The sequence below is a fragment of the Saccopteryx bilineata genome, chromosome 1, assembly GCF_036850765.1.
Source record: "Saccopteryx bilineata isolate mSacBil1 chromosome 1, mSacBil1_pri_phased_curated, whole genome shotgun sequence".
In the NCBI taxonomy this organism is placed as follows: domain Eukaryota; kingdom Metazoa; phylum Chordata; class Mammalia; order Chiroptera; family Emballonuridae; genus Saccopteryx; species Saccopteryx bilineata.
In genome coordinates this window covers 238,273,096-238,291,614 of record NC_089490.1, presented here as the reverse complement: position 1 = coordinate 238,291,614, position 18,519 = coordinate 238,273,096, and the positions used below count along the sequence as shown (strand labels likewise).

Genomic DNA, 18,519 nt, shown 5'->3' with positions numbered 1-18,519 from the left:
TCTTACATCTTATTGCTAATACAGGTATGACATCGATTGTTTTTTATATGTTTTAGAAATGATTTTATCTTGAAGATGGGCATAACCATTTCTTTTTTTAATTCTTGCATTTCCATAGAAGGAAAGTCTCAAAGTGCATCAGCACTTAGTGGGAAAGCTTAGAGAAAGCGAAGAGAGCAGTGAGCAGCGAAGAGAGCAGTGAGCAGTGAGCCCTGCCCTGACGTATCTAAGTTCCGGTCTAGATAGTTCAGTAACAGGACACAGAGCATTTTGCTTTGCCACACTTTAATGAGATGCTGCTAAGAAGCGATTCATTGGTCACTCAGACTATCATGACATCTTCCACATAATTAGTTTACACAAATTCTGTTTATGAATAAACATGACTTAAACTGTTCTTGAAAAAAGTAAATTAAGAGAATGGGTTTAATGATAAAAGAGATCTAAATGAATGTGCATATTCTAACTTTAACACTGTGATATAACTACTATCTTCTTACACAAGTAGGGTATGCCACTTTCCCTTCCAGACAGCGAACTCGCAATACAGTTCGTGATGACTCTGGTTGGTAGCCAGATAGACACCTAAACTCAATTTTATCCTCCGTTCTGGAATAAATTTTTTTATTATATGTCCATCTTAATTCAATGTTATGTTTTCTCATCATTTCTTCTGATATTACACATGCATCTGAAGGTAAAAACATAAACATAGGATGTTAAATAATATACAAATTTTTATCTCAGAATTTTAGATTTTTGCAGAAATTCCTCTACACTGATGCATAAATTTATTCTCAAAACCTTTCCATATCAACTCATTGAGAAACTGTCCTGTAAATGTAAAACATTTTACATGATTTCTGAGGTAAAACGTCTATGTCTAAAGTGTGATAAATGTTAAAGTTCATAATGTCAATAACATGAAGAGTAAAAATTAAAAACTCTTTTCTGCTAGAGTTGCTTAAAAAGTTTTAAAATTTTATTTCTTCACTATTAATATTTGGTAGTCAAGAATTCCATAGAATTGTTTTTTATTTCATAAAATATTTATTGCAAATAGCAAAATATGCCCATTACATTGATTTTCTCAATATCCATGAGAATATTAAAGGACTTACCTAAGCATTTTGGGGGTTCTGACCACATTCCATCACGACATGTTATTTTCCTACTTCCCTGAAGTTCGTAATAGGCCTGGCATTGATAGTCAACTGATGACCCTGGGGCATAGGCCACTAATGGGATCGTGGTAATGTCTCCATTGTCAATAGCAGGAGGGGGTCCACATTTGCCTCTAGATTCTAAAAAGAGATATTATTTGATTTAAGGAGAGGCCAATATTAAAACATAATTTATAATAAAGCTAATACAAATATAGCACTATAGGTCCTATTTAGACATGGTTTTAGAAGACAGTATGATTCACTGGAGTCATTTTCATCACTTAAACTGAGAAGAAAATATGAAGCCCTTTTGAATGGTTGTGCCCTGTTGTTGGAAGGGCAGACTGGAGCAGCAGCTGTAGAATATGATGTGATGGTTACTTTAAAAACATGAAGCTCCCTTATGACCCAGAGATTTCACTTTTGGATATATATTTCAAGAAAATCAGAACACCAATTTCAAAGCATTTATTCACCCTGCTTTGCACTATAGTGTAAATTACAATAGCTGACATTTGGAAGCAGCCCAAGTGCTCCTCAATAGACAAGTAGATAAAAAAGCAGTGGTACATATATGCAATGGAGTACTAGTTGGCCATAAAAAAAATAAATCTTATCACTTGTCACAACATGGATGGACCTAGAGGGTACAGTTTAGTGAAACAAGTCAGTCAGAGAAATACAAATAACATATAATTTTACTTCTATGGGGAATCTCCAGAGCAAAATAAATGAACAAATAAAACAGAACCAGAGTCACTGATACAGAGAAGACTGACAGCCTCAGAGGAACTGAGGGTTGGGAACTGGAGGCCAAAGGTGCAGGGATTGGGAATACAGATTGGTAATTAGCAAACAGTCATGGGAATGTAAAGTACAGTAAAAGAAATTTAGTCAGCAATATTGTACTAAGTACAGTTGGTGCCAGGTAGGTACTAGAAACATCAGGGGGACACTTTGTAAAGTACATGATTGTCTAGCCATTCTATTGTACAACTGAAACCAATACAAAATAATATTGAACAAAAATGGTGACCCGAAAAAATTAAATTAAAACAATTTTAAAGTTATGGTAAATGTTAACAAATATGTCTGCCTTGCAGCATTGTGGTATTTAGAAAATGGTGTAGTTAATGAGTATATGCTGGACAGGTGGGTATCTAAGATAAAGGAAATTTCTTATTCTTATATACAACATACTGCAGTGTCTACTGAAACTTTTGCCATTTTTTATTGGTTTCCATTTTTATTTACAAAAGAATAACAACTTGTCAAATAAAATCAAAGAATTACAAATTGGTATAATGTGAAATGTATTTTCTAAGTTTCTGTGGTTGACAAGATAAGATAGCAATATTTCTGCTTGTTCCTTCTGCCATGTGTAACTAAAAGACCAGAATGTGTTGTAAAAACGAACATAAGAAACTAAGAGTTGCAGAGAAGTCAATCTGGTTCAGGAGTCACTGCAATGAATGTAGGTTTCAATCTTGTCTTCTGTGTGTCCTGGACTGTGCACTGATGAATATGGAGTCACAAAAATAGTATCAAGTTAGTGGGAAGAAAAAAAAATCCCAACTAGAGTGTACTCTGTTTAGTAAAAAGTCCAGAAAAATAGCAGCATTTTCAAGAAAAAAATTCTATGCCATAATCCCCTTACTCAATAAAACAATTCTGGAGAATAAACCTAAGACCAACCCCTACCCACATTGATCAACAACAGGCCAGTGAGGAACTTAGACATCCTCGGACAACCTGAGAGGACAACTAACCTCTTTTACTTCCTGTGCTCTCAGTGAGGCCCTCTGGAAAGTCTAGACTTTCGCCTTGCACAGGTATTGAAGCAGTTCTGATATATATAGAATTTGATGAAAGTCAGAGTCTTGGCGCTTGCCTATTGGCTCAGCGGTAGAGCATCAGCAGGCGTGCAATTGTTCTGGGATCTATTCCCAGTCAGGACACACAGGATAAACCTGCATCTGCTTCTCTACCCCACCTACTCTCATTTCTTTCTCTCTTTCTCTCTCTCTTCTCCTCCCCTCCTGCAACCATGGCTCTATTGGAGCGAGTTGGCCCTGGATGCTGAGTGTGGCTCCATGGCCTCCAACTCAGTCGTTAAAAGAAATAAATGTCCAGTTGCATTGTTGCAAGGGCCACAGATGGGCAAATCATCATCCCCTAATGGGTTTTCTGGGTGGATCCCAGTCAGGGCTCATGTAGGCGTCTGTCTCTCTGTCACCCCTCTCTCACTAAAAAAAAAAAAAAGAGGCAGAGTTTCAATACATAATACCCAAAATGTGCAGAATACAATTGAAGATCCATCATACTGAGAATCAGAAAAGTCTCAAAAGAGCAAAGACAATCTATGGAAGAAAACACTGAAATGACACACAATTTAAATTATTGGCCATGGCTTTAGTTTTTGTGTATCATTATTTGTTTGTTTTCAAGATGTTATTCATTTATTTTAGAGAGGAGAGAGAGAGAGAGAGAGAGAGAGAGAGAGAGAAGGTAGGAGCAGGATAAATAAACTCCCATATGTGCCTTGACCAGGCAGGCCAAGGGTTTTCAACCAGTGACTTCAGTGTTTCAAGTCAATTCTTTATCCACTGTGCCACTACATTTCAGGCTGGACCATGGCTTTCAAACACTCTGAAGGGGATCATAGAACTGAAAACCAGTGTAACAGAATTAAAAGGAAAACTCATGTGATGGGCTCAATGATAGATAGACTTCAAATGACAGAAGCATAAATCCTTAGCCTTAAAGAAAGAACAATATAAGTTACTCACTTTGAAAATGGACCCCAACAAAAAATAGAGAGCTGTGGGGAGCAGTGGGAAGATGGTAAAAATTGTAGACCCAGAAAGAGAAAAGAAAGGGCTAAAACATGAAAACCACATTCCAGAAATAGTGCATGAAAATTTCCAACACAGCATGAAGCTTCAACTGACACATAATAAATATGAGTGAACTTCAAATAGGAGAAAACCAGAGACATTTATCCCAGGATCCATCATCCCCTAACTGCTGAAAACCTGAAAAGAATAAAATCTCAAAAACAGGTAGGTAGTCATTATGTAATACTCATATGGACAAAAGAATTCAAATGTCAGTGGGTCATGTACACTAATAAATTCAATGAAAAAATAAAACATAAAGTACTCTGATAAGTATCATAAGGAACTGTATCATTTAATATCCTAAAATTGAAGGAATAAGTGTCGAACAACATAAATATTACCTATGTAGTGGGGCAGATCAATAATGGACTATATTGTAATTATTAAATATCCATGATAGTCAAATATTTCTTAATTAAAAATGTAACTTTGACTAATATAACTTCAACTTTAAATGTGTCTAATATTCATAAATTGAGTCTAATATTCATCAATTCATTAATATTTTCATAAAATGGTTACCTGGGAACTATTACAATGACTTAGATATTTCTATAACAACTTTTATTATTGGAAAATAAAATAATGTCAATGGGGTCACAACTGTGACCATGGATCTAGCTATTGGGACAGAATTTGACAAGTTCTGGAAAAAAAAGAACTGTCAATACAAAATTCTATACCCTGTGCTATCATCCATTAAGATTAAAGTGTGAAATAAAGATATTCTCAGGGGACCTGAAGATGGCAGGAGAGTAGGCAGACACACAGATCCCAGCTCTCACCACCAAACTGGAATACAAATCAATTTAGAAACAGCATGAAAAAACCAATTCTGGACTACATGAACAGCTCTCAAAAACCAAGGAGCAAAAAAGAAGCCACAACCAATCTGGTAGGGAGCACCTGAATCTCCCCTGCTTACAGGAACGGAGGGGGGGGGGTGAGGCTGAGAACCCAGAATGTCTCTCACTCCAGGGAAAAGATCAGAAAATACTGCTCACAGCCACTTACCTGGTGGCCAGGGAGTGAGGTGTGTTGAAAGGACTGGCTTATCTTCCAAGTGGAAAGGGGAGAGAGAGGGACAGATGGTGAGGGGCAGAGGAATGCAGGGGACAACATAAAAAGATGACTCATCCAGTGTTGGAGGCAGCCATAGCAGGGGGAGGGACTGATCCTTGCACAAAACAAAAGATGAATTGCTTCTAGATCACAGATCTCCAGACATTTGTCCAGTTCCAATCAGTGCAACAACACACAGCTGAAAACAAGAAGTGGGGAAGAGGAGCAGTAACTCAGGTATCCATGGAAATCTGAGATACACCTCCCCCTATGAAGCTGAAAAAACACCCTGCCCCCAGAGTGACTAATTGGTAGAAGAGGCCTTCAGAGTCTCAGGTTACAGTTTCATGGAAGCCCCCTGCTGAGATCAGTAAACAAGACTATCACCTGTTAAGAAAACAAACAAATCAAGACTTCAAAGATGCCCAATCAGAAAGTGGATTACAAATAATAGCTGATGCCAACCCAAGAAGACCTAAAAATAACACAATTGAAAACTGGAGGCAGACAACACCAAGCCTATACTCAACCAGCTCTACAAACAAAACACTCAAACACAGACATAATGAGAAGACAGAGAAGTGCAATCCAAATGAAACCACAAGAGAAACCTTCAGGAGATGAACTGAGTGATATGGAAATAACCAAACTTCCGGATGCAGAGTTCAAAATAATGATTGTAAGGATGCTTAGGGATCTTAGAACAACAATGGATGGTCATTACGAACACCTAAATAAAGAAATAGCATGTATAAAAAAGGATATTGAAATATTAAAAAAGAATCAGTTGGAGATGACAAATACAATATCAGAAATGAATACCACAATGGAAGGAATTAAAAACAGGATAGATAGAGCTGAGGATCGAATCAGCGAGTTGGAGGACAACTGGAATGATGGCAAGAAAGCAGAGAAGAAAAAAGAAAAGAGACTCAAAAAAAGTCTGAGGAAACTCTTAGAGAGCTCTGTGACAACAAGAAGAGAAATAACATCTGCATCATAGAAATTCCTGAAGAAGAAGAGAAAGAACAAGAGATAGCGACTTTGTTCAATCAAATCATAGCTGAAAACTTCCCTAAATTAATGCAGGAGAAACTCTCACAAGTTCAAGAAGCACAGAGAACTCCATTAAAGAGAAACCCAAAAAACCTACACCAAGACAAATCATTATTAAAATAACAAAGCTAAGTGATAAAGAGAAAATATTCAAAGCTGCAAGAGAAAAAAAAGTTATCACCTACAAAGGAGCCCCCAGAAGGATGACATCTAACTTCTAAACAGAAACACTTGAGGTCAGAAGGGAATGAAAAGACATATTCAAAGTAATGCAAAACAAGAACCTAAAACCAAGACTACTTTATCCAGCAAGGCTATCATTTAAAATAGAAAAAGAAAAAAAAAGCTTCCCAGACAAAAAAACAAAACAAAACAAAAAAATTTAAGGAATTCATTACAACCAAACCAATGCTGCAGGAAATATTAAGGGGCCTGTTGTAAACAGGTCAAAGTGGGAAAATAATATAGCAAAAAATGAATACAGCTTTAAAGAATAAAATGGCAATAAACAACTACATATCAATAATAACCTTAAATGTAAATGGATTAAATGAGCCAATAAAAAGACATAGGGTAGCTGCATGGATAAGAAAACAGGACCCGTACACATGCTGTCTACAGGAGACACACCTTAAAACAAAAGATGCACATACAATGAAGGTAAAAAATTGGAAAAAAACATTTCATGCAAATGTAAATGAAAAAAAAAGCTGGGGTAGCAATACCTATATCAGAAAAAAATGGACTTTAAAACAAAGGATATAGTAAGGGATAAAGAAGGCCACTACATAATGATAAAGGGAGTAATCCAACAGGAAGATATAACTATTATAAATATCTATGCACCTAATATAGGAGCACCTAAATATATAAAGCAGACTTTGATGATTATAAAGGGCGAGATAAACAGCAATACTATAATAGTAGTGGATTTCAATACCCCACTAACATCACTAGATAGATCCTCAAGAATGAAAATTAACAAAGAAACAGAAGACTTAATGGACACACTAGATCAATTTGATTTAATAGATATCTTCAGAACCTTTCACCCTAAAACAGCAGAATATACATTCTTTTCAAGTGCTCATGGTACATTCTCTAGGATAGACAACATGTTAGGGCACAAAAGTGGTCTCAACAAATTTAAGAAGATTGAAATTATATCAAGCACTTTCTCTGATTGTAATGGCATGAAACTAGAAATCAACCACAACAGAAAAGCTCAAAATTCTCAAACACATGGAAACTAAATAGCAGGTTGTTAAACAATGAATGGATTAACTATGAGATCAAAGAAGAAATAAAAAATTCCTAGAAATGAATGACAATGAGCATACAACAACTCAAAATTTATGGGACACAGCAAAAGCAGTCCTGAGAGGGAAGTTCATAGCACTACAGGCACACTTTAAGAAAGTAGAAAAAGCTCAAATAAACAATTTAACCCTGCATCTAAAAGAACTACAAAAAGAACAGCGAGTAAAGTCCAAATGTATCAGAAGGAAGGAAATAATAATGATCAGAGCAGAAATAATTGACATAGAGGCTAAAGAAACAATACAGAGGATCAATGAAACTAGGAGCTGGTTCTTTGAAAAGGTAAACAAGATCGATGAACCTTTAACTAGACTCACCAAAAAAAAAAGAGAAAGGACTCAAATAAATAAAATTAGAAATGGGAGTGGAGAAATAACAACTGACACAACAGAAATACAAAATATTGTAAGAAAATACTAAGAAGAACTGTATGCCAAAAAACTAAAAAAATGGACAAATTCCTTGAAACATACAATCTTCCAAAAATCAATCTGGAAGAATCAGAAAACCTAAACAGACCGATTACACCAAATGAGATTGAAACAGTTATCAAAAAACTCCCAACAAAGAAAAGTCCTGGGCCTGATGGCTTCACAAGGAGATTCTACCAAATATTCAAAGAAGAACTAACTCTTATCCTTCTCAAGCTATTTCAAAAAATTCAAGAGGAAGGAAGACTTCCAAGCTCCTTTTATGAGGTGAGCATAATTCTGATTCCAAAAACAGGCAAAGATAACATAAAGAAAAAAAATTATAGGCCAATATCCCTGATGAATACAGATGCTAAAATCCTCAATGAAATATTAGCAAACCAGATCAAAGAATATATGGAAAAAATCATACACCATGATCAAGTGAGATTTATTCTGGGGAGGCAAGGCTGGTACAATATTCGCAAATCAATCAATGTGATTCATCACATAAACAAAAGGAAGGAGAAAAACCACATGATAATTTCAATAGATGCAGAAAAAGCATTTGATAAAATCCAGCATCCGTTCATGATCAAAACTCTCAGCAAAGTGGGAATCCAGCAACATACCTCCACATGATAAAATCCATCTATGAGAAACCCACAGCCAACATCATACTCAATGGGCAAAAATTAAAAGCAATCCCCTTAAGATTAGGAGCAAAGGCAGGGGTGCCCCCTTTCACCACTCTTATTCAACATAGTCCTAGAAGTCCTAGCCACAGCATTCAGACAACAAGAAGAAATAAAAGGCATTCAAGTTGGAAAAGAAGTAAAACTATCATTATTTGCAGATGATATGATATTGTATATAGAAAACCCTAAAGTATTAGTAAAAAAACTACTGGCCCTGATAAATGAATTCAGCAAAGTGGCAGAATATAAAATCAATACTCAGAAATCAGAGGCATTTTTATACGCCAACAATGAACAGTCATAAAGAGAAATTAAGGAAACAATCCCTTCACTATTACAACCAAAAAATAAAGTACCTAGGAGTAAATTTAACCAAGGAGACTAAAGACTTGTATTTGGAAAATTATAAAACATTGATAAAAGTAATCAAGGAAGATACAAACAAGTGGAAGCATATATCGTGCTCATGGTTAGGAGGAATAAATATCATTAAAATGTCTATATTACCAAAAGCAATCTATAAATTCAATGCAATACCAATTAAAATACCAATGACATACTTTAAAGATATAGAACACATATTCCAGAAATTTATATGGAACAAAAAAAGAACACGAATAGCCTCAGCAATCTTAAGAAAGAAGAATAAAGTGGGAGGTATTACACTTCCTGATATAAAGTTACACTACAAGGCCATTGTACTCAAAATAGCCTGGTACTGGCATAAGAACAGGCATATAGATCAATGGAATAGAACAGAGAACCCAGAAATAAACCCACACCTCTATGGACAACTGATATTTGACAAAGGAGTAAGAGTATTAAGTGGAGTAAGACAGCCTCTTTAATAAATGGTGTTGGGAAAATTGGACATCTACCTGCAAAAAAAATGAAACTAGACAATCAACTTACACCATTCACAAAAATAAACTCAAAATGGATAAAAGACTTAAATGTAAGCCATGAAACCATAAGCATCTTAGAAGAAAACATAGGCAGTAAGCTCTCTGACATCTCTCAGAGCAATATGTAAATATTTGCTGATTTGTCTCCACAGACAAGTGAAATAAAAGACAGGATAAACAAATGGGACTATATAAAACTAAAAAGCTTTTGCACAGCTAAAGACAATAAGAACAGAATAAAAACACAAACTACACAATGGGAGAACATATTTGACAATACATCTGATAAGGGGTTAATAACCAAAATTTATAAAGAACTTGTAAATCTCAACACCAGGAAGACAAACAATCCAATCAAAAAATGGGAAAAAGAAATGAATAGACACTTCTCCAAAGAGGACATACAGAGGCCAATAGGCATATGAAAACATGCTCAACATCATTAATCATTAGAGGAATGCAAATTAAAACCACAATGAGATATCACCTCACACCAGTCAGAATGGTGCTCATCAACAAAACAACACAGAATAAGTGCTGGCGAGGATGTGGAGAAAAGGGAACCCTTTTCTCAGTGAATTCCCACTGCTGGTGGAAATGCAGACTCGTGCAGCCTCTGTGGAAAATGCCGGGGTCCAGCCCCGGCAGGGGGATCCAGGGGTCCCACAGGAGGAGACGGTGTCGGCGAAAATGGAGTGAGAGAGCCGGATTCTTTTCGTTTTCTTTATTCTCTGGTTAGCATTTTCTGCCAGGCATCTCTGCTCAATGCTAGTATAGCTCCCTTTTTATACACACACACCCAGTTACAATCACATGGTGTTAATTATTTCTTTTGTTTCACTATGTTTTCATGTTTCCGGATAACAGTTAATTTACATCTATGAGTCACAAGTCAGGTAGCAAATCATTCAAAATAACTTGAATAACAACATCAGTAAAAGATTTTCAAGTATTAGTCTGTTGTGAGTTAAGGGGCAGAGAGAGATTTAGCAGACGACTAACAATGGACCACCTCTTGCTCAGGTAAATGGCCTTGAGTTTATACAGTGTCCTACAAGATTTTGAAAGGCTTGCCTCTAAAGAAATTAACATAACATTAAGGATAACTTTCACCCAAAGATATGCAGAGTGCACTTGCAAGATAGCCCAGCAGCAACACAAGACATTAACTGTTATTACTTCCTACATTTTATTTAAACACTAGTTAAGTTCTGACTCTATTCTTCTCAGAATATACCACTATTTGCAGATCAAATAAGCAGGAAGAAAGAAATGTTTCTCTACTTATCACATGAAAAGGCTAGGGAGGAAAAAATGTTAAGTGAAGGGGAAGGGTGCTCTGTGCACAGCCACTGCCTCCTAAGTCACAATTTATTCTTTTTATCATGATTAAGAAGGAATTCTCCTACAAACTTAACCCTTTATGAGGGATATCATAGCCAGCCTCTTATGTCTATGAACCCAGTTCAAGGGGCTTACAGGCTTTTCTGTGGAACTCACACCCTCTGTCTCATATCCAAAGAAATCACTACGAATCTACAGGGAAAGCACGGTACTATTATCCCTGTGCCACAAATAATAGCACACACCCAGAAAAAGGGGGGATATAAGGCCAGATTAATTCAAAAAGTCAAAGGGGGGAGTATCGTTGTGCCTATCCTTTGTGGTGACTTTGTCACCCCACAGCCATTGGTCTTCACTGCAGTGACTTTGTCACCCTGCAGCCATTGGTCTTCTCTGCTGTGACTTTGTCAATCAGCAGTTTTTGGTCTTCTTCTGCTGTGACCTTGTCAGCCAGCAGTTTTGGGTCTTCTCCTGCTGTGACCTTGTCAGCCAGCAGTTGTGGATCAGCTCCTGACAGGAAAACAGTATGGAGATTCCTCAAGAAATTGAAAATTGAACTGCCTTTTGACCCACCTATCCCAGTTTTAGGAATATACCCCAAGAACACCATAGACCTGCTCCAAAAGGAGAAATTCATCCCCATATTTGTGGCAGCATTGTTCACAATAGCAAAGATCTGGAAACAGCCCAAGTGTCCGTCAGAGGACGAGTGGATTAAAAAGCTTTGGTACATATATACTATTGAATACTACTCAGCCATAAGAAATTATGACATCGGATCATTTATAATAACATGGATGGACCTTGATAACATTATACGGAGTGAAATAAGTAAATCAGAAAAAACTAGGAACTATATGAATCCATATATAGATGGGACATAAAAATGAGACTCAGAGACATGGACAAGAATGTGATGGTAACGGGGGTGGGGGTGGTGGGGATGGGACAAGGAAGGAGAGAGAGAGGGTGGGAGGAGGGGAGGGACACAAAGAAAACCAGATAGAAGGTGATAGAAGACAATTTGACTTTGGGTGAGGGGTATACAGCATAATCAAATGTCAAAAAAATCTGGAGATGGTTTCTCTCAACATATAAACCCTGATTTATCAATGTCACTGTATTAAATTTAATAATAAGGAAAGATATTCTCAGTGTAAGGAAAATGAAGAGAATTTTCTCCAGCAGACCTAACTTTAATGAAGTGCTAAAGCAATCTTCAAATAGAAAGGAAAGATAGCAGACGTGTGGAGATGTTAGGAAAAGAAAAGCCAATGGGATTGATAGACATAGTGGTAAATACTATAGGACCACTTTTTCCAATGAGCGTGTTAAATTATGGTGGATGTTTGTGCAAAATCATATCATATAATATGTTGCTTGCTATATATAGAGGAAACACCTCAGAACTTCAGGTTTAAAAATGGTGTACCTAATTGGAAGTAAGTTTTACACCTTTCACTTGAAGTGGTCACAGTTCAATTTTAGTCGGAAGTGGTAGGCTGTCTATAAGTATATTTTAATACCTCAAGCAAGCACTAATAAAACTATACAAAGAGATACACTGAAAAACAATATGGATATATAAAAATAGAGTTGTTTTAAAATGTTCAAAAAAAAAGAGAAAGAAAATGAAACCACAGGGAAGAAGAAATAAAGGCAAGCAGGAATGAGAAACAGAGGAAGGACACACACAACAAATGATAAAACGGCTCTCTGAGCCTGTAATATATATATGATGACTTTAAATGTAAAGAGCTGAGCTACACCAGCTAAAAGTCTGAAAATGCATAGTGGACACATACACAGAGCCCAGCTCTATGCTGCCTGCAGGAAACTCACTTCAAACCTGTAAGCATCAGATGACTCCAAGGAAAAGATTTAAAATATCCATCTACCAGACCTAAGATTATTTGAAAAAATTTGAAGTGGTTAATATACATTCTTCATTGGCTCCCTTCCTTTGTGAACTCTAAATGCTGTTGTATCTCATAACCGAGTTCTCAGATGTCTTTAAAATGTATCTACACACTAATGTCCTGGATGAACTCAGCTGGTGCCATGACGTCAAATATAATCTGCATGCTGAAGAAGCCCAGATTTTATCCCGTCCCCTGATCACGCCCCAGCTGCCTAGTCTCCAAACAGAATGCCACAGGGCTGTCAAATGTACCTAAGGTGTCTTGAATGCATCTATTCCTCAGGAAACACTCAGTGGCTTACTGCTTAGGACAGACTTTTCCATGGTTCCAACTCTTCTTTTAATGTCCTTAAATATTCCATAAAACGCATGTGGCCATATTATTTATTCAGTCCACAAGAAGAATTGAACTTTAAGCACCATCATTTCATTTCCATTAAAAAATTTCATTCCAGTCTGACCAGGTGCTGGTGCAGCAGGTATAGTGTTGACCTGGGATGCTGAGGACCCAGGTTCAAAACCCTGAGGTTGCCACCTTGAGCACAGGCTCATCTGGCTTGAGTGCGGGGTCACCAGTTTCAGTTTGAAATCATAGACATGACCCCATGGTGGGTGGATTGAGCCCAAAGGCTACTGGCTTGAAACCCAAGGTCGATGACTTGAGCAAAGAGTCACTAGCTTGAGCAAGGGATCATTGGCTCAGCTGCTGCCTCCCTCCAGCCCCTGGTCAAGGCACATATGAGAAAGCATTCAATGAACAACTAAGGAGTTGCAACAAAGACCTTTTTTCCTGTGTGGCTTTGTCTGTCTCTCTCTTTCTCTCTCTAAAAAAGCCAAAGAAACCAAAAACAAATTTCATTCCACAGGAACTACTTCATTAAGTGTTATGTCAACATATTTTGTCCCTAAATATATTCTCTAAAATTGGGGTGGTGGTAGTGGGAGAGAATAAGAAACTTTACCTCTGCACTCCGGTGGTTTTGACCAGTTCCCATTAAAACATGTCACTACTGCTTCCCCATATCGGTCCAAAGACTTGGTGCATTCATAATATACTGTCTCACCAGACACATACCTAGGCTTCTCATTTCGTATAATGGCATTTTCCACTGTGGGGGGACTCCCACAGGACACATCTGAATAAAAACAAACAAAAATCCCCATCTCTAATGTAACAATTGTTTGGAACTCAGATCAACAGATAGGATTCCAATGGACTTCTAGGATTTAAAATCAACTGTTAATCTGTCATGAAGATTGAAATTTTTTATAAATATTTATATAAGATAGAAAAATACTATATTGCTTTACCTAATAAGAGCTAAGCTTCTATACCTTAAATTTCTTCTTGTTTTATTTTTTGAAGATTAATAGAAAATTTTAGGCTTATGAAAATGATAGTTTTTCTGTACATTTCCATTTGAGTTTAGAAAAATAAATATTATAAATTCTATAATTCCCCTGATATGGCCATGGTGCAGTGGATAGAGCTTCATCCTGGGACGCTGAGGAACAAGGTTTGAAAACCCAAGGTCGCTGGCTTGAATGTGGCTAGGTTGAGTGCAGGCTCACCAGCTAGAGTTTGTGATCATAGACATGACCCCATGGTCCCTGGCTTAAGCCCAAAAGCCACTGGTTGAAGCTCAGGTTGATGGCTTGAGCAAGGGGTCACTGGCTTGGCTGGACCCCCCTGGCCAAGGCACATATGAGAAAGCAATCTATGAACAACTAGGAGCTGATGCTTCTCATCTCACTCCTCCCTGCTCCGTCCCTTCCTGTCTCACTCTCTTTTTAAAAAAAAATACAATACAATAAGATAAAATTTCATCAAAATACCTCTGCAAGTTAATATTCCTATCCATCTGCCATTCACACACTGGACATAATTGGACCCATCCATCTGGTAATATTGTGAACATGTGTAAGTTACTTGCTCCCCTGAAGCATACAATTTCTTCTTCGCTTGTTGGAGCACGGCGTTATTGAAGCTGGGTGGCTCGGAACAAAACGCTTCTGAAAGGGAATAAAAAACATATCCTTGTTCAGTAAATCTATACAGTTAATTGTACTCTAGAACGATAGGTATATACCAAACCAATGCATATGGTGAAATATTTTTCTTATAACTTGAAAATATATGAGCAGTCTTGAGTTGATTGCATTTGAGTGATTCTACAGTTATCCAAAGCACAACATGGGAATGATGATTACTGAAAGCCCATAGACACCAGGATAAGAGTGATACTTGAGACCACGCTTCTTACATTCAAATTCTTGTTTGTACATACAGACCTGCTACATTATGTCCCTGATTCTATTTTTTGCCTCTGTCAAAATCTGTTTCCTATAATGATATCAGACATCTTAGAAAATTATACATCTATAAGAAGATAATTGATAAGCTAACAGGGAACTGAAGAATGAAGAGATTGATGAGCAGGGATCACCTACAAAGCAGGAAGCGCACATGGAACATAAACACAGTGCACATGAAAATGAAATAATTTGGCTCCTGTTGTCAAACATGGCATATTTCTAGGGCTTTTAATTTTCTGCCAGAATCCAGGACTTTCCAGATATAACTTGTTAAATTCTAGAATTGCTGCAGTTTTATATTTTTATCATCAATGCTCTGAGTTAAAGGTATTTAACAGATTTAGGATATAATTATAGATACTATACTTATGCATTCTGGTGGATGGGACCATTTTCCTCCTAAACATTTTACAGATGCAGGTCCATGAATCCCATATCCCCCAGCACATCTGTACGTGACTTCTGCTCCATGTTGGTAACTCTTGGGACCCTTAGGTATTTGACCATTGTTTATTGAAGGTGGCGGTGAATCACAAGGAAGTCCTAAAAAAGAATGAAAGAAGGAGCGCATATTTCACTAACTCTGAAATTTATTTCATGTGCTATCTGGTACTATCTGGTACTTTCATTTGAAACAAAATGATCACACAGGCACTAACATTACATCACAGAAAATGTGCCCAATGCTTTCTAAAACCACCATTGTCGTGTGCATCTAGCTATGAACATGAGCAAAAACACGAAACAAAATTCATTAACATATTTAAGAATAGAACTATCAGTTCCTCTCTGATACTAAGTAATAAAAGAAAACCACACACTGAGAATTAATCATCTTAAGTACGTATCATAAATGGTAAGAAATCAGAAGGGACACTGTAGGAAGAACATAATGTTTTTAAAACCCTAGTGGCAAAGCCTTCACTACAACCTATATGAAGACATATGCATGGGTATACCGATATGAATGAAGAGTTAGGTTTAATTTCATTACACGTTCAGTTTTAGTAGAAATTAAAAAGAGTCAAAAGTAAAATGAATTGCATAATGAACCAATGGAATTACCAAAAATAGACAGATTTGATTGTGCCAAAATTGTTGGGTAAATTATGTTAACATAAAAATAATATGTAAATATATTAATGGTTTTCTATACTGATAAGTCCAAATAACAATGTCCCCTGACTTGGACGACTATTTTAATGAACTGTATTGAAAACAGAATTGTAGTTTGAGTGCTGTGCTTACCTACACACTGAGGAGGAGAACTCCACTCCCCTAGATGACATGTGATTCCATCGGCTTCAGATAGCCTGAAACCATCTTCACAAATATAATTTAATTTGGTGCCATGTGCATATAGCTGGGGCTCAAATGCTTTTTCTGAAGATCTAGATGAGATAATGGTCCCGTGCTCGATATGAGGTGGCTGAGAACATGGAGTTTTTTCTATATGAAGAATAAAGGTCAAGCGGTCAAGCACAAAGATAATGTTTAAATGGAAAAAGAAAATCAAACACTGGGATCTTAAAATAAGGACTATTTGAACAAATTAAATTACTTAATCACTAAAAAAACATTTGAAACTTGCAAAAATTAGTGTCTCCATAAAACATATTCTACACTCTCCTCTTGTTCCTTAGGCTCCACCATCCTCTTCGTCTTGAGGATGCATACAATACTCATAAATAGAAATTGCATCTGGTATTTGCACAGTGAGCCAAAGTGTCTGTCTGTGTTCATTTCAGGACAGAAGTGAGATAATGCTGGTTGATTTCTGAGCCTGGATTGTAATTTACTGTTTCAGCTGAAGTGGAGAGGATATGGAGAAAGGGCTTCTTCTGGGTCTGTTACACCAGCAGTTTTCAACCTTTTTCATCTCATGGAGCACATAAACTAATTACTTAAATTCTGTGGCACACTGAAATATATATTTTCTACCTATCAAACAAAAAAACTGGTATAATTTTGACTCATTTGCACCAAATGGCTGTTGTCATTTTTTTTTTATTTAACAGTTTAAGGGAAAAGAGGTCATGCTTTTAAAATTCTTGTGGCACACCAGTTGAAAATCGCTGCTTTACACAAAACAAAGGGGAGTTTCACCCTCATTTGAAAGACAGTTGTAATGTTAATAATGCACTACTGACCAACACAGCGTGGTATCGACTGCCATGTTCCCTTGTGGCACACAATGTCTTCTGCTCCCTGAATTAGAGCATTTTCTTGACAGAAAATAGATATTCTTTCTCCTTCCAGGTAATTCAGTGTGGTTGCCATATTTTGAGATTTGGGAATCTGAGGTGGAGGTGGACACTTTGGTACTTCTGAAAATATCAAAATTAGGTTTCTTGATGAAAAACAATCAGTTAAATATATCAGAAGAATAATTCAGAAAGTGAAAATGTGTCAGAAAAGAACAAATATTAATGTGTTCTATGTTGAAATTTATTATACTTTTCATCTTGTTTATCATTTTAATATATCAAGTTGGGTTTACATTCTCAATACCTTCTTTGAAGATTCTTTTATTCTATCTGTGATCCACCTTGAATAATTTTTAAAAAATAATTTTCATGATTTCTAACAATTGAAATGTCCTTACTTAATTATTCACTAAATACAGACATTAAATACTGTTATCAGGATATAACATTTTAAACAAATATCCATGATCAGATATTTTGGGAGTCAATTAAAACCTTCACAAGATGTTTTAGCAGTAAAAGCTGGAGAGTCATAGAAGAATTACCTTTATTTAATGATAGATTAATTTGACATGGATTCCTAGCCAAGATGTGAATTAGATATATTGACGCATGACTTATGTGCTTTTGAATGTTCAAAGTGCCCCTGCAGGTATTGTTTCCTAGGTGCCTAATCTGAGAAAAGACAATATAGGAAAGTAAAATAGCCTACTACCTATTAAAGAAATTGAATTAATCATCAAGAAAATATTTAAGAAACGAAGAAAAACAAAAACTCCACTACGTATTAGTTGATTTACCAGGTGAATTCTATCAATTATTTAAAGGAAATAAAAATACAATAACATTATGTGTAAGGATATTACACAGGTATTTTCAGACAACAGTGGAGCAAAGGACATTTCTTAAATGGTTTTATGAGGTCACAATATCCCTAATAACAACAACTTGCAGAGATACTACAAAAAAAGGTAGCTGTAATTTAATATCCTCCACGAAAATAGATGCAAAAATTCTGGAAACTACATCAGCAAATCAAGTAAACAAAAGTTAAGAAAGACTAACAACACCACCAACTAGATTTAACATTAGGAGTGAGAGATAAACAGTGTGTCCGTGAAGTCATGGTGCACTTTTGACTTGTCATAGGAAAGCAACAAAAGAAAATAGAAATGTGAAATCTGCACCAAATAAAAGGAAAACCCTCCTAGTTT

The 18,519-nt window shown here is 36.4% G+C and overlaps 1 protein-coding gene across 3 annotated transcripts in view; it reads right to left on the bottom strand.

The window, feature by feature from the left end:
* Nucleotides 1-268: 268 nt before the first annotated feature.
* Nucleotides 269-18,519, bottom strand: part of LOC136310183 (complement factor H-like) — a 126,208-nt gene continuing 107,957 nt past the window's right edge. For 2 of the 3 annotated variants that reach the window (XM_066238407.1, XM_066238418.1), the window contains exons 22-28: nt 17,249-17,425; nt 16,347-16,547; nt 15,465-15,641; nt 14,619-14,795; nt 13,745-13,918; nt 1,122-1,304; nt 269-691 (exon numbers count right to left, since the gene is read on the bottom strand). In XM_066238407.1, coding sequence (XP_066094504.1) covers nt 489-691; nt 1,122-1,304; nt 13,745-13,918; nt 14,619-14,795; nt 15,465-15,641; nt 16,347-16,547; nt 17,249-17,425 — 1,292 coding nt within the window. In that variant the 3' untranslated portion in view covers nt 269-488. Of the gene's footprint in view, nt 692-1,121; nt 1,305-11,141; nt 11,372-13,744; nt 13,919-14,618; nt 14,796-15,464; nt 15,642-16,346; nt 16,548-17,248; nt 17,426-18,519 lie in introns of those variants that run through there. The other variant, XM_066238424.1, reaches the window with a different exon arrangement.